This window comes from Chelmon rostratus, chromosome 1 (genome assembly GCF_017976325.1).
Source record: "Chelmon rostratus isolate fCheRos1 chromosome 1, fCheRos1.pri, whole genome shotgun sequence".
Classification (NCBI taxonomy): domain Eukaryota; kingdom Metazoa; phylum Chordata; class Actinopteri; order Chaetodontiformes; family Chaetodontidae; genus Chelmon; species Chelmon rostratus.
Window position 1 is genome coordinate 25164938 of NC_055658.1, and position 25151 is coordinate 25190088.

Below are 25151 nucleotides of genomic sequence, written 5' to 3' on the forward strand. Positions count from 1 at the left end.
TGGTCTTTTCCACATGATATAAAGAGCAGAAGGAAACAGGTGGCATTGGTGGGTTTTAAACCCCTCCGCTGCATGTTGGGGAGCTCAGCTCACCCCCCTGCTGAGATCCAGGAAGAGCAGCCAAGACCCGGACACCAACAAATTGCACACATTAATTCAACCAAGAGGTGGATCAGGTGAAAACCGCATGTGTGTTCCTTCAAGCTGGTAACACTTTCACACTCTCCAGTAGCTGGATCGTATGCGAGTCTTGCCGAGTTGTAGCAGGATTCCCCTCTCAGTGTGAGACGGAGGAGAGTGTGCGGTCATCAGGCGGCCAGGGAGAAGATGCCAGCCATCCTCGTGGCCTCAAAGATGAAGTCGGGACTCCCTAAACCAAAACCGGTGCACAGCGCCCTGCCCATCCCCCAGACCCACAACAGGCCGTCAGCTCTAGCTCTGCCTCCGGCGCCCGTCAAGACCCACATCCCCTCGCTGGGCCAGAAGGTGGGTTCAGGACCCCCGAGAAGCATCGCGCCGGTGTCAGAGGCTGGAGAAAACCCTCAGGTCAGGATGCAAAACTCTCACCTCCGCCCCTGCCTGCTGAGTTTTACTCCACTGTCTTTTCATTACATGTCTGTCCACCTGAGTACTGTTGCTTATCACTCACTCTTGAATGAATGTGTGTGTTCTTGGTGTAGGATCATTGCAAACTCAAACAAGCTGTGATAGAAGGCAAACCTGTGCAGCATTGTAAGGTACAGTATGTGGTTTAGTTAGTTTTTCTTTCTTCTTTAGAACACTGCAGGAAAATAGATTTCTGCCTCCAAAATCCTCTCTCCCCAAATCTGTGAGCTAGTGTCTAGGTTTAATTTTAGGATAAGTTGTGCCTTAATTACATTAATGTATTATTTTACTAAGTAGTAATTTGTATCCTCAAATGAATAACCCTACAAAAACATTCGTGATGGCTTCAAGTTATATCCCATTTTGATCTAGATGCTGTTTTATGGATTTTACTGTCCAACAAGAATGAAATTATGAAGTAAAATCAATAAGTTTGGGTCTTTTTGACAAAAAAAGAGAAAACATTCATTCCTGGCATGAAAAGTCACTTTCTTTGCAACAGCTGCCATCAGTCACTTCAGATTGCGTCAGTGTGTTTCTGTTCCTCCTGTTTTCTCGGCCCTTTGAATGAGGATTTTTTTTTTGTCAATAGATGCACAGAATTTTCAGTATCGGCACACTTTCTCTGGCTCAGTTCAGCATGACGGACTCTTGAGGCCAAATTCAGTGAGTTCCTGGAAGGAGACGGAGCAGGCTGCGTCTCTGCTGTCCAGGATGGTAGCGTAGCAGGATATCAGGGTGGCTGTTTTGCTGTGTTTGTGAAATATTGGCAGCGCTTAGCAACCCCACACAAACGGCTGCAACGGCGAGAGGGATCGCTCTAACGCCATGTAAGGCAGTGAGGGGAAGGAGGTGTCTGTTTGTGTGTATTAGTGATCCAGCAAGTGCATGCTTGGCAACCTGTCTTGACAGTAAGCGTGACTTGGAGCCACTGAGGCATCCAGCACACTGTTGTTTACGAGACAAATCTGAATACGGCGTGATGGTGATCGCGTGAGGAGGAGATACAGGAGCCCGGCGCCGTCGGACACGACACGCGTCCGCTGCTGGTGTCGTTTGTTTTGTGGCTAATCACGTTTTCTCGCTGACCTACTTTCCTTGACTTTCTCTCTCTCCTCTCTGTCCTCCTTTCTCTCCCTCTCTCCATCCCTGTGGTGCTGATGAAGCAGCCGTCTTCACCCTCGGCTGGTTTAACCCTCGACCTGCCTGACCAGCAGCAGTGATGTGAATATTGCGGTCATGCACTGAAATCCATCAATGCTGACTCTGTGTGTGTGTGCGTGTGTGTCGGTAGGCACATTTTATGTGTGTTTTTTGAATGTTTATGCAGGGGAATCACCTTACAGCTCCTGTTTGTACTGTTGCTGCAGGCCTTTTGAGTCAATGCTGGCCTTTTTAAACTAGAGCACTCTAAAATATGTCGGTCGGCTCATTGTCCATATCAGGGCTGGTTGATAAAATGACAAATACAAACCAATTTCAAGTAGATAAACTTTATATGTTTGTGTATTTTGATTTTTTTGTAAAGGAAAAACAGGGGGGCAAGTGTTTTGTCAAAATAATAGGAATTAATAGGAATAGTTGTTCTCATAAACTAGATGATAATGATAAAACTTTATTTATTTTGCATATTTGAAGTAGAATCATTCAAAACTAATCAAACAAAAAGAACAAAACGAGACAAAAGAAGGATATAAAAAAAGAGATATAAAGACACATATAAATGAATAAAAAGCAATAATTACTGTGGATGAAACACACAATGATGACCAGAATCAGTGAATTGACCATTAAAATGATGATTTATTGGGCTTAAATAAAATGCATCTCAGTGTCTTACCACATCTGTTTGAGCTATTGCTCGTCCTCAGATTGAAAACAACTGACAGACCCATGGTTCGATATCCCTTTAATGGAGGGCAGGAATGTTAGTTGTTTCAGTTTTATGGTCCTTGTTTCTGGACTGTGTCTGCTGGGCTTGGCCCCAGGGACCGACTGCACTGGAGGAGGGTCTAAGAAGCAGAATTGCTCCTCGCTGCATCGGCGTCGGTGCAGATACAACTCTCTGTGGGGTTTGTGCACAGACGCCACTGGTCCTCACTGTGAACCCAATCTTCTCTGAGGGCAGAGCGAGATGAGACGAGACGAGGCTCTCCGGAGACGTGGAGGCTGCTTTATGTTTTTGATGCTTTCACTCTTCCTTGTGTTGGCGCTGCCGAGTTTCTTCAAGAGGACGACCCACTTAGGAGGCACAATGGAGAGACTCTTTCCTTTAGTGTAATAACCAGGAAAAGTCCATTCACTCAAAGCAATCCAGCACTTCACGTCAGTGAAGTCTCAGGTTTTCGAGCCGTGAGGGCTTCTTTGTGGAGCATTTTGCACCAACTTTCGGCAGACATACAGGGAAGAAAAATCCATCATAGGCGAGGCGGAGAGACCAATTTCAGCACCCACAAAAGCAGCAAATAGAGCAAAATCCAGTACAATCATAAGAGTGGGTTGAGGTTTGAGTCATTGCCCTCTGCCCTCTTGCTCTGGCTATCTCCATCACTGTGTGTGTGTGTGTGTGTGTGTGTGTGTGTGTGTGTGTGTGTGTGTGTGTGTGTGTGTGCTCTGGCTATCTCCATCACTGTGTGTGTGTGTGTGTGTGTGTGTGTGCTCTGGCTATCTCCATCACTGTCAGGCTTTGAAGCCGAAACCACCACAAGACTTAAGGAAGAGGGGAAAGGAAAGGAGGAAATATTCATTAAAAGTATGTAAACCATGGTTGAATCCAGGGGTGTTTTCAGGCATTCTGGGAAATGTAGGAAATCTCTGACAGAGGCAGAGGTAAAGCAAGGTGTGTAGCAGGACACCTTAGCAGTTACCTGAAGGATTAGTAGAGTGATAGCAGAGTGTAGTTGAGTTGTTCACAAACATCCAGCTGGAAGGCCCAGTTGGCACTAAACTCACAAACATGTTGTGTGCACCTGTAACAAAGAGTTAATCCATAATGCAACGAGAGCAGCAGGAGGCAGAGAGAAACATCCGTCTTTACAGCTTTACAGATAAGGAGAGAGGACGCTACTGTGTGTGTGTGTGTGTGTGTGTGTGTGTGTGTGTGTGTGTGTGTGTGTAAGTTAAGTCTGGCACAATCTGCTGAATCTGATGTGAAGGTGATAGTCTGGAAATGTGTGAATGGTATTTGAAGCTGTTTGCTCTCTCTGCCTCTGTGTGTGTGTGTGTGTGTGTGTGTGGGGGGGGGGGGGGGTCTTTCCGTCTCGTGCGTGACACCATTTGAAATGACAGCCCCTTCTGACCTGTGACCTTCTACCATACTGTCATTACAGAGTAAAGCCTTGCACAGATACTCTGCTGCCCTCTAGTGGCTAATTTTTGCTCTACACCTTATTCCATTCACAAACACTAACGGTAGATAGTGTGTGTGCGCGCGTCTGAGTGTGTGTTCAAGTCATTCAAGGCCACAGTCATTGCTTCTCTATTCATCTTTAATGCCTCAGTTTTATCCCGACCTCCTTCTCTCTGTGTTGTTTCTCTCCCTTCGCTCCCTCACTCTTTCATTTTTTTCCCCCTTTGTAATCCAAGTGTTCATTGTTGCCAGCTCATTAATTCTTAGCTACAGCTTTGAAAAAGAAAAGGTTCAAACCAAGAGACTCTGAAAGCCACATTCACAGTAGGAGACCCTGAAAAATGAATTGTGATGCTATGTGGAGCGTGCACGGACCCTTATAAGTCATGTAGAAGAGACACATACACACACACACACACACACACACACATTCACATGCTCATTCACACACAGAGCCACAGAGAGAGATTTGTCCATGTGCTGGTGTGATAAGGAGCTCCTATCTTAATAAGTATCGCTTCACATAAAGGCTTAAGTCAGGCTCTGTGTAAAGACTGGCTTTATTACACTCACTGTGAAAGCTCATCTCGGACTGAGAACTGAATCCCAATCACATAAAAACGTAGTGGGACCTGTGAAGAGGGTCACAGGCCGCCTTGGCTAATATTTACTCAGATGATCTCCTTGCAAATAAAGCAGGATCCACAATTTAGACAGACCCCCAAACCAGGAGAAGAGTGTAGTCTGGATATTAAATAATCACTGTGGTATAGACGATCAGTGACGCAGAGATCCGTTAATCCAAGATGTTTGTTAAGATGTGTAATGGCCCGAGATTTTAATTTACCTCATTTGAATTATTTAAATTGGGTGTAATTTCATTCAGGGAATTGGTTTGAACCAACCAAACCACCATACTCAGTGACACGTGTGCACTCATTTCATTATTTTGGATTCAGAGTTAATTAAATGACCCTTAATGGCAAGCTATTGATTTTTGGCGATGGGGTGTAGAGATTAGACTGTGTTTGATGAAAAATCAGGCAGGAAAACTGGGAATGACATTATATTTTGTTGCCAGGTAATTGATTCATGCAAATTTCAATTCTTAATTTAATGCTGGTGATTCCTCTGTAGCATTAAATGCATAGTGTAGCCTTAAACAGCTGCTAAACGACTACCATTAGTTGAGTTGCATTTGATAATGACAATATGTAGTTGCACCTGATGTACAATAAAAAGTTATGCTGTCTCATGATGGACAAGATGCTGTTTTGGAGGATTTTCCAGACCAACAAACCACCTAACAGAGCTTTGCGCATGATGCTGTACAGATCAGGTTAAAACAAATGATGCAAAATATTTAATATCCGCATCTTCAGTCTGCAAATGTCAGCATGAGCCTTTAAAAGCCATCTCCCTTGACCCTTAGAGGAGATCTCTCTCATGTCTGGATCCTCCCCCTCCTCCCCCAGCATCCTGTGAAAGGCAATAATGCCTTTTTTTTATGGCTTTTACATCCAGCCGGAGTCTCCCGAAGACCCGGCCCTGCAGGTGAGAGTGAAAGGCAGAGCACCATCGTGCTGCATTGGATTGCTAATGCCCTCCTACCCGCCCAGAGGAGGACAGATTTGGTGGGGGTCTGGGTGACTTTATTGCTGCTTTTTTTTATTAGCATGACAAAGGGCCACACATACGCGTATGTCTCTTTAGGAGGCGCTGCAAGTTAAAGCCATATTTAATGGATGTTTTAGTGATTCATTGTTGGAGAGTTCATTGTTCAAAGGAGTAACTGAGGTTTTAACAGACTGCAGGAGATCAGACAAAGAGCAGAGGGGAAAAGGAGACGTCTTGTTACCTCATGTGAGTGATCCTCATGATTCAGCTCACGCACTTCATCATTTTGTGGTTGTATCTGTCACAGCTGTCACATGAAAACGGCACTTCTGTCAGAAAAAGTGTCAAAAAGTCTGTTTTTTTCAAGCCGAAATCAAGGCTGTTTTCCTGAAAGCTGACACTTTGGAGATAAGAGGTTTTCGCCCAACAGCGACCACGCGTGTTACTATCAGCATCAGGCAGGAGGAAGCCCGTGTTGCTGCCGATAAGAGGGACAACACACCTCTGCGTCCCCTCTCAGGGAACACAGAGACGGCCGTCCTGCAGATTCGTCAGGATGCCTTGAAATGCTGTGACACCAGCAGAGTCGGTCAGAAGGTGAGATAGCAGCAGGCCTGAAGTCTGAGGATGAGGAGGCAGCTTCTCCTCAAGCAGCCACCTGAGCAGCTTTCCAGTGTGACACACGCTAGCTCAGCCTTTTCCTGCACCAGTTTTATTGATGTGAAAAACGTTACTCCAGGATGTTTTTTTTAGTATATGTTTTAATTTAGGCATTGGTTTGATTTAGATGTTAAATTCATAATTACATGAAATATGAGCAACTATAGTCCAGATTGTTGTTTGTTTTATCACTTTTTATCTCATGGATGTTTTCTCTTCTCTAGAAATAAAAATTTGAAGAGAAAATGTTCTGGTTTTTGCATAAACATTGTGAAAAGCTCAGGTTTTTTTGAGGATATACATGATCATATGGCAGTTGGCTCCAGTCGTAATGACCTCATCTCTGCCTAATGCGCCTCGATCAGATTCCACTTCCTGTGCGGTTGTCCCCTCGCCTTCCTGTGTGAGGTCATGGCTGTGGACATAACCATATTAATTAAGGTCGGGCATCTGCTTCTCCTGAGTCAACGTCCTTCTATTGATCTCCCCCCAAGGCGCCCTCCCCGCTTCAGCTTCTCTCCTTCTCTGCTTTCCTCACGTTAGTCATCACAGGGCGCCCGTTGGTGCAGACAAACGGGTGATTGTGAGTAGCGCCCCCTGGGGAAACGGCGCTGCAGAGGCGGTTAGACTAACACAATCAGCTCCATCTCTGTCTGGAAACAGAAGGCTGTGTGGAAAAAGGAGGAGAGGCCAGGAGGTAGAGGTCAGCGGGGCTGAAATCACCCTCCCCAGAGGCCCGTGCCCAGGGTCAACGAGGACTGAGAGGCAGGTTGGATAACGCCGTGACCTCTGCGGAGCCAGCAGAGAACCGATCATGTCTGCAGGTCAGCGTTAGAAGAATGAGATGCTGGAGAGCACCGAACATCTCATGCTGTGTAAAAGTCATCATTGGGACATTTTTCTTAACATTCATAATTGTGAGATAAGATAAGTTAAAACTTTATTCATCCCTAGCCGGGGAAATGTGGGTATTACAGCAGAAAAACAAACAGAAACACAAAATAAAAAAAGTAGACTATATATATGTACATATTATTGAAGCAAAAATAAATTTTGACTATATGAAAGAGAAAAAATATGTAGAACACATTTTTAAAAGTATGTAAAACTCACCATTGTCATTTCTGAGATTTGTGCTCATGAAGGCAACATGAATAGTGACATTCAGACAAGTTGTAAATGAACCCTTAGTTTTAATGTCATATCTAACGCTCTTACTACTTTTCTCAACTTGTGTTTTTTATCCACCATACCTGCTGCACAGTAGCTGTGCATGCATACAGTTACAGAATGAATTTATGGGGCTTTGGGGAATTTATCGCCTAGATGCAGCAGATTGCTATATAACACCGCAATATGCTGCCATATATTTAATGGTTCACAATGTGCTTCCAGCTGCAGAGGTCTGGTCGATTCTCAGCTGAGCTCTTGAGTTTGATGTTGCTGTTCACTGTAAACAGGCATGAATGAAGCTCTAAAATATTTCTTGGCTTTCTGTCGGCTCTGTTTGATTGTGAAAAGATGACGGAGTGGATTTTCACATCTCTCCATTCAGCTGTGCTCTCGTATATATTATTCCACTGATTTTAACTTGATACAACACAGACAGTCTCTACGCTTCCCTGATAAGTGTTGAATCCTAAGATGGGCCTGTAAACCTGCCATTCAAGAAGCTTTTCAGTGATGTTAAACACACCAGCTCTCCCCATCTCACACACATGGTCACACACAAGTGCATATACACACACGAACACGGTGCACGCAAGACATGAATATATATAAAAACATCTCGACCATCTAGCTGATGAATGAACATAACACATCATTCTTTGTCATTTACAATTTCTCCAACACCTTGAATTTAAGTGTCGTAAATGTCAAAGTTTGGGACACATTAGACGGGAGAAAATGTATCTGAATTGAATAAATTTAGATTTTCTAATGCTGATACCTTTGATGAAATGATCAGAAGTTCAATATTTAAAGCATGTGTCATAGATTGAGATAGGGTGTGATTGTAAGTAGATGTGCCAACGTTTGACGTTAATGTCACCCCGTACGACGGTAAATGTATGTGATGTAAAAGAGTAGAAGTCAATAAAAATGACGAATAAAGTAGTCAGTCTACCATTACCTCCACAGTAGACCCCCATCCCATTGCTTTTGTAGACCCTAGCGAGTCCATATGTCCCTCACCCCCACCCCTCACTCAGGACAGAACAGCCAGGCAACAGGGCCATCCCAGCACCCCCACCATCACCCCAATCTTCCTCCCCAGCCTCAAGAGCTCAGAGGTGGGGATCCCCCAAAACAAAGAGCCCTTCCTGGTTGGGTTATCCCCCCATTGTCCCTGACACACTGAGGTTTATCTGGGGCTGTGAAAGGAACCGTACTCAGCCCATTCACTGCGGCTGCACTTAATGAGCTTGTTGAAGGCCTGTTCTAAAACTGTTAAATACAAGCACTAAATGCTGACATATTCTCCTCTTGTAGACCCAGAATGTCATTAAATCAATGCTGGTTAGGAGCAATGGGGGACTGCTGTTTCCGTGGTGTGGCCGGCTGAGTGGATGGGTTTCCTTCAGTGGCGTGTTACCTTGATGAAATACTACACAGCTGAGAAAAAGTACTGCATGTTCAGTATAGTTTCAAAAGAAAAGTTTAATTCCCAATGCTGCAATAGTCACCTGCAGAATCCACTGATGTTTATTGCTCATGGATGCAGTTTTCTGTAGCCTAGCCAGCAGCATGGCTCAAGTAATGTCGGTTGGTCCAGACTGAAATATCTCTATATTAACTATAGGATGGGTTACCATGACAGTTTGTAGACACATTCATGGTCCCCAGAGGATGAATCCGACTGACCTCCATGATCCCTGTACCTGCCTTTTTAAGTGACACTTTTTTTCTCTTTTCTGGTTTGTCTATGGTGGCGATTGCTGCTCGCCGACCGCACAGGCAGACATCGAAACAAATGCTCTGAAAACCACAAGTCAAAGCTACGACCGCTGTTTACCTTCATTTGAAAAAGAAAACACACACAGAAAGCTCAGCTGCTTTGACTTCCATTGTTACTTGTGGCTAGAAAATTGAACAATGTCTTTTCTTTTTCCTCTGTATTGCCTTGCAGCGACACAGCTTGGTGCTGTCAGCGCATTGATTATGAAATTCATGTGAAATTTAGTGGCGCTTGAACACTTGCGGCTAAAATTTTTATTTCAGACAAACTGGAAACATAAAATGCATAATTTCCCACCAGACAATGAGTGCGAAAGCGGTCATGAACCAGCCATAAGTTGCAGAGCTGTTGTCTTTTTAGGACTTGGCAGTGGAGAAGCAAGTCAGACATTCATTTCTGCGAAAATATCACAGGTCATTACCTTATATCGTCTAAAGGACTTCAGCATTGTTGTTGTTTCGTGAGGCTTAAAGCATTTTTGTTCAGCCTGCTGGAAGTGATCAGGCATCCCCCTACTGTGGGAACTTTCTGTAAATCTTGGGCCTTTCCCAAAATTCAAATTCAGCTTGTAATTTGTGGTCGGTGGTGGGGTGTGTGTGTGCACAGGGGGTTGGAACACGCTCAAACGGAGGGCATCCTGTGCTGTGGACTCTCTTACACACACACTCACACATACATAAATGCTTAGGTTATGAACCCGCTGTACACATGCACATAAATACACACATGCAGCTGCTACAATGTGATGTGGGTGACGGCTGATCACAGACCGGACTGCTCCGTCTCTGGTCGGGGAAAATAAAACTTGGCTTTTTTTAACAGACAGCAGAGGAGCTGGTTAAAGAAATAATAAATAGAAAAGGGACGGTTAGCGTTGAGTTCTCCGTGGTTTGGCCTCTGAGCTCTGCACCTCCCCACTATTTCGTCTCCCCACTGTTATCAAGGGTGCACTGATCATCCCTTTTTTTTGTCCTTCTTCCTCACTTTTTGTCACAGAGGGGTTCGACGATCGGGGGAGGGGTGTAGAAGGTTAAGAGGTCTGTCCTTTTCTCTTTCTTTCTCCTCCCCATATGACCGATGGTCCATTGAAGAGCAATAGCACAATGTGTTGCCGTGGGCAGGAGAGGAGGGGAAGGGGGGATCCACCTCCTCCTCCTCCTCTTGGTGCGTTTGGTTTGGCGTCCTCTCAGAGCGGCAGCAGAGGCCACGGAGCTCCTCTTGCCTTTCGCCTCCTGCGTTTATTTTTCCCTCCTCTGTGTCCCACAGTGGGTGGAGTGAAGCTGGAGGCGCTGAGCGCTCCCCCCCTCAGGCATACACAGACCTGCTGGGGCTCAGGCAAGCAGCAGTTCTACTATTTCCTCTGGATCTACATGGTGCACTCATTCAGGACATTTTTCTCCAAACTCCTCTCTGGATTCTCTTTTACTCTGTGGATTTTTCTATTTTGCTGCAGCTCTGTTGGGTCCAGTTTGGTCTAGACCTGGTTGTGATGGCTTATATTTGGGCCTGGCTGGCCAACCAACAGTCCTCCTCAATGTGAGGCAGGTGTCTCTGAGGAAGGGTGCTGCACGGAACAAGATGAGTTTGATGCTGTGCCGATGGGAGCAGAAGAATTTCACCATGAAACTGGTAGGCTGAACATTTCCAGGTCATCACAAAGGTCAAACACCAGGGGGCAGTTAAAACTTTACCGTGTTAGTTAGTTTCCATGCATATGTAATTTAAAATCACAGCCCTATAGGCTTTTCTCTGTTGTTGACAGTCCTTTTATCAATACAGTGTTCACATCTTTATCCTGCCTTTATTCCCTGACGCTGCAGCTTCAGGACATGTCTCACTTAGATTTTTTCCTTTTCTGTGTGTTTATGTATCAGTAAAAATTCTTGTCTCATCAGCCCAAAGCCTTACGGTAGCTGTGGTGTTGGATTGCCGGCACGCAATGGATTAGCGGCGGCCGCTTTAATATCAGAAGAAAATGCTGAAGGCGTGGATCCCGGTTTTCCCCTCACCTGATACCAGCTTCACTTTGATGTCTGCATGGAAAGTTAAAATAGGCTTAGCGAGGACTTTAACTGGAGTTTTGCAGCACATTTGTGTGTGTGTGTGTGTGTGTGTGTGTGTGTGTGTGTGTGTTCATTCTCCTTTCAAGCATGTATAAGAATAGGACGGTCTTTGGTTCTGCTTTGTTGCCCGCTGTTTGCTGTGATGTAAGTACAGTACCACAGACATGGTAAATATTCAACAGGATCTGGGACACTGTGATAAAATACAGAGTGGGTCAGGTGCAGAAAGGTCATGTGGTGAAAACAAATGAGTAAAAAAGGACCTTTGTAATAGCTGATGTACATGATAAAAGCAGGAAGCAGCAGATTTAATAGAAGTCATTTTAAATAATGAGCACCCTGTTGAGTTTACACACAACACAGGCGGATGGGACACTCGCTCTCTCTCTCTTTTCTCCCTGTCTTTCTCTGTGTCTCTCTTTCTTTCTGCTGAGGTCCTTATCTGAATCTGCTGTAAGCCCACAGAGGAAGGGGAGATGGAAGCACAGGAGGTTATTACCAGAGTCTAGAGATGTGCCGATAAGGACGCTGGTTTAATTACACACCGCTAACCTCCACACAGCATGACTGACAGGAGGCCGGTGGGCCACAGGGTCAGCATGTGCGTGTGTGTGTGAGAGAGAGAGAATGACAAAGGGATTACAGGAATGCACACTTGAACACGTGCACACACTTCCAGAAATTAAAATGACCTTCTTTTTTATTATGAAGTGTAGTCGATGTCAATAATCCTCTCTGTTCTAATACACCTCTATTGATTATTTGATTGTCTTGGTCCTTATGTCAACATATGACCTATGAATCATCAATCAAAATGCATGATTTATGTGTGCAATCCTCACACACGTCACAATGCACAGAGCAGGAAAAAAAGGATGAACTGTATTTGCTGCTTTCAGGTGTATGCTGCAGTCGTCATGTGCTGCTCTGTGTGTCTGTGTGTAACACTGTACGTGTGGAGCTCACTTGTGCACATAGTTGCTGCAGAATGTTTTTAACCGTTCGCTCGATTTTTCGGTCGCTCTTTCGGTGATGTTGTTGACTGAGTAAAGACTTTATTGTCTGTAAAGGTCAATCTCAAGCATCTAGGTGATACAGCACATGAAGCAAGCTCAATTCAGCTACCTGTGTTTGCTACTTTTCAGAATTTTTTCAGTGAGTTGGAATCAGATTTCTCCAGCCTACATTTTTGGTTGTTTTTGCAGATTAACTTATAGGCATTTCATGCATTTTTGATAGCCCGTAATGAAGAGAGCATGCAGGCAAGGTCTTGAGTATGTCAGTGCACCTGAAACTTGGATGGATAATGACATTCAACAAGGGTCTCTGGCCAGATTTGAACTGAGGAGATTGAAGCAGCATTCATAGGTGCATTTTTCACACCCCTGCTGAGTCAGCAAAAGGCAATGATATTGTATTTGAATTGAATTCTAGAACTCAAAACTACAGTACCTAAGATGCTGTATTGTGGGTGAAGCCTTGTCATTATAGTTTCCTGACCCTCACTGCTACTGTACCTGCTTTTCTAAGGATCATGAGGCAGCTGCCTGAGGATTTTCTCTGCAGGGAAATCATGGCTTGTTCACTCCTACAGTATTACTGACAAGCTAAGCCCTCTTTAATAACACTTTTGGGCTGCTGTGCCCTCATGTGCATCAGACTGCATGTCTCAGGATTTGTCCTGATCAGATGTTGCATGGCAGGCACTGCTGTGGCATTTTACTGTGCAGCACCAAAGCACCAATTTAGGGGATTTAGAAGACTCGTATTCATGATTCAGTATTATCATATTCTGGATTTACGTTTGAATGTTTGGTTTTGCACAAGCATTATCAAAACTGTCACTCTTGTGTGCAAATGGTTCTTCCATCCACATATTTCAGATCAGTTTATGTATTGCATGTATGATGACCACACATGCACACCCAGTCTCTTTGCTTTCTGATGAATGACTCTGTTTCTCATAATCTAAAGTTCAGAGTTCTGGCCAAGTCGTTTTGTCTAGCATGTGCCTGGTATGGCCTCCATGCCTCACAAAGCCACATGTCTTTCATGTGCCAAACAGAGAGCAAGCAGAGACATGAGGGCTCATTTAGAGTGGCCTGTTTCAGCTTTCTGCGGGCTAAAGCCACTTGTGAGGCTTGTCTGAGTACAACAGAGACCCGAGAGGCGGGGAGTAGCTGTCAGGGGCCCCCAGACCAAAAGCCATCCATGGTGCGTCCTGCTGGGGGCCGGGAAGGAGAAGAAGCAGCTCCAGCTGCAGTGGTGATGGAGAAGAGAGAGTAGGGAGAAATGTGGTGCTTCCATATGGTTACTGTTTGAAGAACATGCAACTCATGTGTTTACACTCTGAATGAATTTCTCACACCTTCAATCTTTCTGTCAGCACCCCAGTCTTTCTACATCTCAGTTTAGTTTTCTTTCCTCTGTCTTGTTGGCCTTCCTTTGATAGCAGATGTGTTTCAGAGACACTGCAGGAATCCAGCGCAGTATAAGGTGTGTACATCGTCACAGTTCTGCATGTATTTTCACTGATCTCCGACTGCTTGTGGGACAAGTTCCTAGTGTAAATGTGCTCAGGATGTGTGGCAGAAACGGGTTCCAACACACTGCTGCAGAAAAAAAAAATGAAATAAGATTATAGAAAAATGAGGAATCACAGTGCAAGAAGAGGAACAAACCAAAAAAAACTTCAATGCGGTTTGGCACTCTGGGCACTATTGGACCGTTTGAATGTTCTAATATTCTTAAAATCCAAAGATTGATCTTTGCAGACTTTCTTTTCTCCAGTTCATTTTTTTTGCTTTGTCTCATTGAACGTCTGGTTTTATCTGAAACACTGTATTTGTCCTGCAACCTACAAAATGTAAAGAGGATGTCTCAAAGCCGGCCCTGCTGTTTAGAGTGTTACACTGAAAGGCCCAGTGCAGCAGTTTTTAGCATCTTTTGGCCTTTTTGCCCTCATCAGACTGTAGAGTTGGAAAGATGAGGAGAACCACCAGGATGCCTCAGTCCAGTTTGTTATTGAGGCATCCTGTTTGTGTTGGTCAAGCACTGGATGCGGTCATTGTGTCCTGTATAAAGCATCACAGCAGCCCAGCAGCTGGCAGAGCAGACTGCAGTCCTCTGTTGTCATATCATAACAGACCAGGAACACTGATTTCTCAGGGGCCATCTGTCTGTGTCTGCAAATGTTCACCGACAGACGACTCTCTTCACCCAGTGTCGACTTATTTAAGCTGAGGAAGGTTCCTCCATTCACAACTTGTGTCTCGGTTTCCTCTCCATGTTCAGTGTGGCAGAGAAAGTAATGCACACCTGCACCTATCGATGACTCCTTCTCCTCCCAGCATCCTTCTGTTAGATTATTGTGTGAGTGTATCCATCAGTTCATCCATCATCCTCCCACCAGCCATCTGCTCGCCGGCACAGACTGGGTCAGAGGGGTTGTGCCGCCACATGTCGCCCTCAGCCTGCCGCAGCATGGAGAGCTGCTGACTCCTTATCGATGAGGCTCAACATGGTCCTGCAAATGAGAATATGTGTCATGTCCTTTGCATAACGCCAATGAGGTGACATGGAGGGAGAGAACTAGCGTGAAAAAGCGTTAAAGATGGCTGAGAGGATTTTTATAATTCGTTAAGATCAAGAAATCCTTTAAGAATCTCAAGAGTTGACAATGATCACACAGTGGGAGGCAATGCATGATAATTTCGCTGTCTTAATGCTATTGACTCCAAAGCCAGCGTCCACTTTTCTCCACTAATATGTCGTTCAGTTCATACAAACCTATTGAAGTTAGCTTCTGCAGCAAGTGGACAAGGCCGCTGTGCAGACCTTGTCAGCACTAGTCCCTGTTTTATTCTGGCTGCCAGTGTGTTGCTTCCTTTTAACAAATTTTTGTATAAAAAGGACATGTCTGACCCCAGTGTGACACCTTCTTGCTTGTTTAGTATGATTTTGAGCAAAATGCCAAGCAGGGCGACCGGTTCCTGAGTTTCCTCAGTGAGACCGGCAGTTGAACTATGAGGTTGTTCTGGGCAGCTTCTACATGCGTATGAATATGGAGCAGGGTCTGTGTGCCAGCGCATTACTTTTCTGGTTGAATCACAATAGCTGTATTGAAACATTAACACAACTCAGCGAGGGAGATCTGAGACCTCCCATATGCACTAATGTTTCATGCTTGTCGGTGTGTGTGGGCTTCTGCTGTAACGTACAACACCAGGTGTGTCAGAGGAAGAAAACTCTCACGTGTTCTGTCAGTCAGGTCCGGAGCTCCGAGAGGCATCCCGTTGCACCAGAAAAATTTGCCTGGTTCACACATATCATCGTGAGCCAGTGTCGCACAAGACACAGCTTGGCAGAGGGGGTATACCATCAAAGGTTGGCCCACGGGCAGAATGGGGTAATCAGTCAGGCTGAGAATGACATGTTACTCTGGGCCAATTTCCACATTTGCTCCATTCACAACAGATCATGTATATTATAAGCATTTTGTTGAAATATGTTTTTTAGTTAAAAAAAGCATCCTGAATACTTAAAGATCCCTTTCATACATGTATTAAGGCAGAGATAAATATTCTCTAATGTGTGTCTAATGTAGTTTTTACAGTGAAGCATTATTATTATAAAGAATTACACTTGTCATAAAGAAAAAATTCCAAAATATCTTTTAGTGCTATAGATGTGGCTGAAAATGTCCCACAATCCTTCTTATGCTTAATTACAATGACCAGGACACGTCTTTGAGATTAAATCAGAAAGCACAGAGTGGTAAAAAAATGTAAATGTTCCATTTCTGTTTTTTTTGTTTGGTTTTTTTTCTGCTGCTCGTCTGTCTCTCCACCTGCAGCAGAAGAGGGAACTCAGTCAGGCTGTCTGACTCAGAGTGAATGACACCCGGAGAGGATGTCTGAGGCTTTACTCTGAGGCGGTCTGAGGGGGAGAGATAGGTAAGAGGGAAGTGCATATAAAGAGGAGTGAAGCTTGTCCTGTTCATACAGAGTCAGTAAGAGACTGACAGGGCTGTTACAGAGATGTGAGGGGGATAGTCATCAAACAGCGAGGCTATATTTACCCTCTCCACCGCGCCTTTATGACAGAGCGCGCTCGTCTGTTGGCCCTCTGGAAGTTTAAGGACCTCTAGCTGGTGGTTTCTTAAGGTGACGGGTCCACATGGCGAGGTACGGAGGCCTCAGGGTGCCGGCCAGGACCTACAGCCGCTTCTCCTGCGAAAACTACAAAATGGTAGGAAACCAGAGCGGGAAGAGGACGGGAGTTAATGGGCTATTAGGGTGCTATGAATGGATTTTTGCTTAAGCGAACTCCATGTTGATGAACTAAGAAGAATTTTCTTTGCAGTGATGTGTTCATTCTGAACCCTGACAGCTGCCATGAAGTGAATGGACAGTGACATTAAGAAAGCCATTCACAGCAAAGGTAAATTGTTTGTATCCACGTCAGACATTAACCGAGGGGACCTGGGAGTTATGCAAGAAACTTAAGAGGCAGGGTCAGCCTGAAATAGAAAACGTCGGGGTAGAGCCAGATCTCCAGGAGTCTGCCAGGAATTACTTTAGAAGCCCCCCCGACAGCAGCAGGTAGCGGACACTGTGAGCTCCACAAATGAATCAAAGCTCTCCGCTGGGATTCGGTTCTACCTCATAAACCTCTGGACGTCCTAAACTTGGTCAGTTGAAGAGGCCTTCATCTCGCTGGCTCCGCGCTTTACGTTCAAAGGTAGATTTCCTTTGAACAGGTAGAAGAAAGCCCTGTTATCAGAGCACGTCTTTTGTAGACTCAGCACTCGGTTCGGTGCCATTACCTGAATTAGAACGAGAGCTGTTTCAGTCCTGGCTCCTTATGAAAGCTTCTCGTGAGAGATAGCACTTTATAGCAGCTTTGGTCCTGCTGAGTTCTCTTTATAGTTCTCGCTCATGTCGGCAGATTAGTTCATAATGGCGTGTTAAGTGCAGCGCTTTTTAGGTTGCTTACTGAACCCTGAAAGTAATAAGGCTAATAGTCCTGAAGTTATCAACGTAATTGTTTTGCGGAAAGCCGTGCGCCGTCAACACATGTGAGAACTGTGCTTCAGTGGACAGACCTGAGGTGTTGTGTGTGTTACTGTTGTCTTGTGAAAAGTGTAGCTGCTGGCTTTTAAATGCATGAACTTTAAAGGAAAGACTAAATGTTCCCCAACAGGTTGAGGAAGTTCACAAACCTCTCAGTCGAGAACCCACGAGGTGGACAGGAAGTGCTCCACGGCATTGCCAAGCTAAAAGTCCGCTGCTGTTTTTGTGATTTTCAACTAAATGAAGAGCTGAAGTGGTCAACGCCAATAGGTTCCTCCAGAAAAGTTTTGGTTTCATTAAGATTTTACTGATCATCAGAAGAAGTAGTAAGTTGTAAGAGTTCAGAAACTTGAACAGGAATGTTTGTGGGTGTTTCTCTAGTTTAACCCACTTGTGTCTCACTTGTTTGCACTTCGGCCCCGCTTTTTCTATTGAGTTGACTCTGTGATTGACTCTCACCAGTTGGCTCTATATGTAACATCAGTGCTCTCCACCATGCTGTGAATCTGCGTGTGCTGCCAACAGGCTCCAAAAAACAAAAAATGCTGTCCTTGATGCAGAAGACAATGTCTCATTCACTCTCGTCGTAGTTACAAGGAGCTTCCTTTGTGCAGAGTGAGGCTTGCTGTGTATTTGACTGAATTTGATTACTTTTAAACTATTGGTGATTAGGGAAGAGGTGACAAGCATTCTTCCTATTTGAGCGTTTTTTGCAGAAAAACTTAACAGAGTGAACATATATTAAAAATTGACCCACACGAACCTAAAAACTAAGGTGTTGTTTTCTTAACTTTAATAAATGGTTCACCAACCAGCAATGACACAAGTGTTTATATCAGCATCACAGCAGTGTTTGATTAGCAAGCGGGTTATTGCTGAACAAGTCCGAGTCAGTGCAAACAACAACAGAGATTTAAGAGCAAAGTAATGTGACACATAAACACACGAACACACACCAGCACACACCACTGCCACCACACACATCTGCTTATCTTCTCCTACTGTGTAATCAGCCTCCGTCGTGGTATTTCGTGACATTTGCTAAACTTACGCCTCTGCACCTGCAGCTGAGCCATCCGGACAAAACAGAAACTCACTTTTCACTCTCCCCTCTTCAGAAAGTCCCTTTCAACTCAAGGGCACTCGCCCAGTGTGGTGCCCTGGCTGCCCTCACCATCTCTCCGCCCAGGCTGACCGGGCGCTGCGGGGATGGCCTGTGTGCGTCATGCCCTTCTGTAGGCATCGCACACCAGCCTGGTGACTCAGCGAACCGGGCCAGCAGGGATGCGGGATGTGAGGCAGATTTGTTTGTGTGAGGAAAAGAAGACACAGCTGTCTGAATGAGTGACTCATCGCTGTTTGTTACGGGCTTTGAAGAACTGACTCTGTGTCATTTTTGAAGGCTTAAATTGGAGGTTATTGAGTGAACGTGCACATGGAGTCCAGGCTTTCATGCAACGCACGCTTGTGAATTGACAAATCATGACCAGTTGTTTTCTAGACATCATCTTTGATTCGAGTCCAGATGAAGTATCACAGTGTCAATTTATTCAACCCAGCCTGAGCCCACTGTTTGTACAGTGGTGGAGGGGATGGGCTGCTGTTCTTTAGTGCTTTATTTGGATCCCCTTTACTTTCCCGCAAATTTTGTGAGTCTTCCTGAGGTCCACACAAGTTAAAAATATAAATAAACAGTTATATAGAACTCACACCATCTAAATGAAACAAGAAAGGCCAAACTTACCAGATATATACGTCAAGAAATTAGTGACCTTAATTCATGAATTAAAAGCTAAACAATAGAAGTTACACATGGAAGACAAAAAAAATACTATATATACAATAAACTGTATATATAGTATGTAGTACTGCCACTATAATTAGTGTTACAGTGAATATTTTTATTTTGTGACTCTACTAAAAGGACTACCAGTTACACTGGTTGAGTATGGATGTGAACAGACTTGAATGAAAGCTGAATGTTTGCACAGTAAACTCAGAGTCATTGTGTCACATCAAACCCAATGTGCTGCAGTTCAGAGCAACAACAGTAGAAAGTTTGTAGCTGCTGAAATACATTCAGACTGCGCTGTTCATGGTCAGCGTTAAAAACAAAAAGGATCCATTCCGGGCCCAGGTTTTGTTCATGACCATCACAGACTCCCAAAGCAGCAGGTCAATAGGCCACATATGACACGTTCCATAAGGCCCTGACTGAGTGTGAATGAGTCAGTGTCATGTTGCTTTCTCTGGTGACGGGAATGTCCCTGACACTGACAGATTTACGGCCTAAAAAAGACCCTCAATCTCATGTGAAGAGGGTCGGGATTACTGGGAGTTTCTGGGAATGGAGGGATTTTCCCTCTTGTGTCTGTTGAACATTTCACATCAGACGGGTTGATGTGGATCACTCAGTCACACAGTGCTGACGCATGGATGTGAGCGAGTAGTGGAGGTTAGCACTGTAATTGAGTACCATGAGGTACTGTAATGATAGTAACATGAACATTATCTGTCATGTTTCAGGATTGCATCCTGGTCATGCATATTATTTACTGTTATATCCTGTTCATGGGTGACTGAAGCTGATCCCAGTAAACATGAAGCCAAAGGCAAATACACCTGACTGGTTGTTGTGCCATTACAGTTGTAACTGCGAGGCAGACACGATGTCTAGATTATTTGTTTTTGTATAATATATGTGTATCAGCCACATTTTAAGCCAGCAGCAGTGATTAATGTTGCTTTTACAGTGGACGTAGAAGAATTTTGCCCAAACTAGATCTAAATTTAGCAATTATTTGTTATTTAAATCAAGAAACAGCTGATCACAGAATAAGTAAAAATGATTCCTTCAGTGCCAGTCTTTGACACTTGACAGGTTTAAGTACTCAGTGCTTCATATGTATTTAATTTGGTACAATAATAATATATTAAACCTACTTCTCACTTTGGATAGACCCTCTGTGAGGTAATAATGTCCACCACTTAGCCTGTACATTGCCTTCTTATCCATTAAATGAATCCAATTTCTGATATAATGACAATATCAATTCATCAGTCATTCATAACCCTCAGGAGTTTTGATTAAATTTCCTATTCAGTATGCAGAGTGGTTCCCTCTGATGGCTAGAGTCAGCGGCACCTCATTCCTGTCTGATAGAGTCAATATGGAGTCAATATGCTTTATCACTAACCATGCAGCTTATTAAAATGTCTCTAAGATCGGATGCCTGCTTTTCATCAGCCCCCACCTCCCCGTCTGTCTTTCTCTGACCTTTCAAACCATTTTCACATCATAGAAGTTACAATAAAGGTGCGGTTAAACAAGCATGATCCAGATTAATGCACTTGTGATGTTTTTTCTAGCTTTCAATTATTAACATGGTCTTTGATTCACAGGCATCTGACTGATGTTGTAGCATTTGGTCTGTGGTGGGATGGACCACAGTGCGAGTTACGCATCACTGGGGCTGGTTTCATTATTAATGGTTACAAGTAATTCATTCCTTATGTTTACATTTTGCATCCGCATGCTAGGCTTCCTCCTGCACCTTTTTTTAAGCTTCTTTGAGTCTTAAAGTAGTCCCGAGTATTTTGTAAAGATAGCCACTCAGCCAGAGCTTCATTAATTGATGTTTTTGACCACTAGAGGTCAGAAGAACTCCCCAACATTCAGACAACAGCATCTACATTAGGGCTAAGGTTGTTATGGCTAGCGTGTTTGCTAACAGTTACCTATTTAACATCTAGCAGACACAGAGCAACACACACATCTGTTCAACTGATTAATGTAAGTTCAATATTTAACCTCCTTTTATCTTTGTTTTTGCCTCCACCAGCTCCTCAGAAAGCTCCTTAGCTGCTAGGCGTTCAACCGCTACCTTAGCTAGCTGCTAACTCTGCTGCTTGGCAGGTAGTGTACAGTGGGTTTATCAGGGCTGGTTTGCTGAAAACAGCCACTGGCTGCTGCTGGAAACAAGGCTGTGAAGAGAAGTGAGATGTGACTAAACAGTAAATATGTAGTGAAACCAAAACAATGAGCTAAAAGAAGCTGAAAGCGCAGCTGAGCAGCAAATTAGGCTAGGCGACGACTGCGTGAAGTTGTACTGCGAGTAGACACAATTATTTCACTTAATATAAATATTGATTTGTGGCCATTGTACAATTTCTCTATAGATCACAGTTTTAAAATGTGTCACACAGCATGTTTTTTCTGTGAAACTGATCTGAGATAACCTGAGATGTCACAGTTGCAGTGGTGACCAGATGTGATGTGAGGATTGTATTTTTGAAAAGTTACATTTGCAGGACTTAAAAGCAACCTGTTTAGACTTGCTCACTTCCCCTTTCCTTTCCTCTCACAACCCCCCTGCTTGCCCTGAGGCTGCTTGACCCCCCTGTAGTTTGTAGCTCTGTGACTGACAGCTACCCATTTCACCTCGATTTTAATTACACTCCACACCCCTCAATTTACCTGCGCGAAACTACTTCAAAGAAAGCTTAGACACACACAAAAGCTCTTCAACACTGCACTTCCTTTTCTCCACGACCAGCTGACTGTGAGAATTGAGAGGATAGAGTCTAATCCTGCTTCTTGAAGGCTTATTTAGCCCCCGTGTGTCACTCAAGAGTCTGTTTATAACTGTGCATTTGTGTTTGGGTATGCAGCCTCTGTGATTTAAACGTCGCTCAGAGGCTCTTTGTGTTCAGTGCCTGGCCGTGCACTCTCATAAACCTTTTGCATCTGAGCTTGTGCTTGCAGATGAGTGTATGTACGTGTGTGTATGTGTGCCTTTTGAAGTGCTCACACCTGTTGTGAGGCATCATGGGAGCAGTGATTCATCCGATGAGTAGCGTGGCAGAAAAGCTCCAGGTCTGCTTACAGTGCAAACACAAAGAAACAAGGGTCACCACCGTGTCACACACCTCACCATGCATGTTGGGTGTCAAGGTTTGCGCTGAGGTTTGACCTTAACAATGCTGTGCACTCAATCGCTGCTAACATGTGCACTTGAATTTCACTGTAATGAGAGAAAAGCTGACATTCTTGAGAAAGTTTACCAGGAAGCTGGAGAACTAAGTTTACACAGGGAATCAAACAGCATGGTTATGCAAAGTATAGTAGCAAGTTTAGTGTAAAATCTGTGCATACATGCAGTCAGTAACCAGATTTCTCCCCTGTGCTTGACCTGATTTTTAATCATGGCTTACATATTTTAGGAGAATTGTAAGTGAGTGGAGATGGGTTTTTTTTCCTTGCACTGAAAATGTTTTGAATTTTACAAACAATGTTCAGTTGTAGAAACAGACATATTCAGACTGTTAGATTCTGTGTTCCGTCTGGATTTCATCATTTTGAACATAAAGATGCATCGCTATGAGTAATTTGTTTGATTTTTGCCGCACCGCTGTTAGTGTAAGGAACCAGAAAGCCGACAGTTAACCCTGTTGCTAAACAAACCAATCGTCTTCCCTCTGTCATCTTTTTCACCAGACCGGCAACAACAGTTTTGGTGTTTGTGTGAAAACACGAGTGAGACATAGAGGGAGAGGTGTCTTTATTTAGCCGAGCTGTCGCACATGTTCCAGATCCCTGTGGGGGTGAAACCGCTCTGAAGTTACACTCAAACAGAGTCTCTGCAGTTTACAGACAAGCCTAGTGATGCTGCAAATCAAGATGGATTCTCAAGCTTTCAGATTGTCAAAAATAACTTCTTCTTTATTAGGAATAATTTTCTCTGCACCTTCTCTTCAACCTTTGTGTGCCTTTTTTAAAATCTCACCAGAAATAGAAACTCACTTTTCTTGATGAGAGGGAGTAAAAGAGAAAGAGTTTGGCGACTAATTATGAAGGAAGCTATTCAGATTATTCAGATGCTTGCTCTGCCCCCCTCCTCTCCTCCCCCCAGGCAGTGAAGGGTCTTTTCTGTCCCCAGAGAGTGATGTCAGCATGGCCCATTGAAAACAGCCGCCGTGCGCTCTGAGATGAATGCCCTGGCTGAGCACAATGGCCCCAATTTGAATACCACGCGGATATATGCCAGATCGGAGTCCCAACAAAAGAAAGAGGGCTACTCTGCTCCCATTCAACCATGTTGTTATTTTATTAGAGTCGTAAATTTGCTTCAACCATTTATACCTTTTGTAGTTTTCAAGTGTTTATGGAGTTTGAAACACGTGGATGACCTGAAGGGGGTTTCCCCTGCTTTGAACCGGATTACATTTTTGTTTTTGGCTCATTAATGAACGCCGTGGTTGTGTTTGTGTCTGACCGCAGATCTACACGGACTGGGCCAACCACTACCTTGCCAAGTCAGGACACAAGCGTCTGATCAAGGACCTGCAAACAGACGTCACTGACGGCGTGCTGCTGGCTGAGATCATACAGGTCGTAGGTAAGGAAAAGTCACATTCGATTCCAAAAATCTGCAAAAGAAAGACGGCGCTGATCATGTGGTTGCTGGAAAAAAATGTGAACATGTCACTGGTTACTTTAAAGACGTGGCTGACCTTTACTGAACACATGAATGAAATAACAAGCTTTTCTTTTGCAAGACAGAGTTGATTTTACAGATTGAAACCCTTTAACTCTATTATCTCATGCAAGACTGTCAATTTCCGTACGAGTCATGCAATGAGTTTATCTCCTCGTGCACAGTTGGATAGATTTGTTCTGCAGTGTGCTGGTGCAATCAGGACAAAACGCCATTATTCTTGAAATTAGTAATTTTTCAGTTTTTGCTTTGAAGCTCATGAGTGAACTTGAAGAAGTAAGATGCTTGTTGTCTTCAAAAACTTTCTCACTCTGAAACAAAGAAAAACATGCTTGTGGTCACATTTAAAGTTCCTCACAATGAATGAATTGTGTAATCCTTACTGAAAGTTATTAAGTAACAGAAATTTGTCTGAACACAAAATAAGGAAATGAAATATCATTATGAGCTGATGATAAATTACCTGCAAGTTGTCTTCTACTAAATTTTAGTTACAGGCCCTCTTTTATTGGTATACTGACACGGTTTGGTGACATGTGTAAATCAACTTTTCAGGGCATAATGAAATTCATCTCATTTTCAAATTGACCTATATGCATTTTAAAACAGATTCACGTGTGTTTTCAAAGTGTCCCAGAACCTAAATGTGAAGTTTGTACTTTGTATGATGTAATGTGTTCACATGACAGCAGAACTATGAAGATGTTCAGCCTGGTGTGGGCTGTGATTGTGGGCTGCTCCTCTGTGTGTTTGACCCCTCGCGCTCGTCTCTGTCGTCATCGGTCTTGTCATTTCGTCTAGCCGTCCTCAGCCTGTCATTTCATCTGCTGACAACCCTGAGGCTGTAGCAGGCCGACACCAGCTGACCGGTGACTCAGCATGTCACTGACTCGTTCTGCTCCCAGCTCTTCCCCTCTGTCTCTGACCCAGATTTACGCTTCCTGTCGCTCCTACAGCTTCATCCTGCACAGGAAAGAGTCTCCCTTTTCTCGGTCTGTACTGTAGCTGCTGCATGTGATTCTCTAGATCAGGCTTGCGGGTATCAGATGGCATTTTAGACTGTATGTAAAATGTAAATTTACATCTCATGCTCCAGGGTCTCCTCCTCCTATACATAGCTTTACGCACTGTCTCCACCTTCCTGCCATCATGTTGGCTCTGACGGTCATTCTGATTATTCCAGAAGTGTAGTTGCTTCAACTACAGCAACTGTCAGTCCTGCATTCCTGAATGAGGACCACAGAGTAACTCAGCTTGCTGTAGTGGATACTTTCCTGAAATACTTGCAGTAACTAAAAGTTCTGTGAGTGTATATGCATGTGATGA

At 44.0% G+C, this 25151-nt stretch overlaps 1 protein-coding gene across 1 annotated transcript in view; it reads left to right on the plus strand.

The window, feature by feature from the left end:
* The first annotated feature begins 327 nt into the window (after nt 1-327).
* Nucleotides 328-25151, plus strand: part of nav2a (neuron navigator 2a) — a 105605-nt gene continuing 80781 nt past the window's right edge. The window contains exons 1-2 of the mRNA XM_041943064.1: nt 328-546; nt 23609-23726. Of these exons, the coding sequence (XP_041798998.1) occupies nt 328-546; nt 23609-23726 (337 nt within the window). The remainder of the gene's footprint in view (nt 547-23608; nt 23727-25151) is intronic.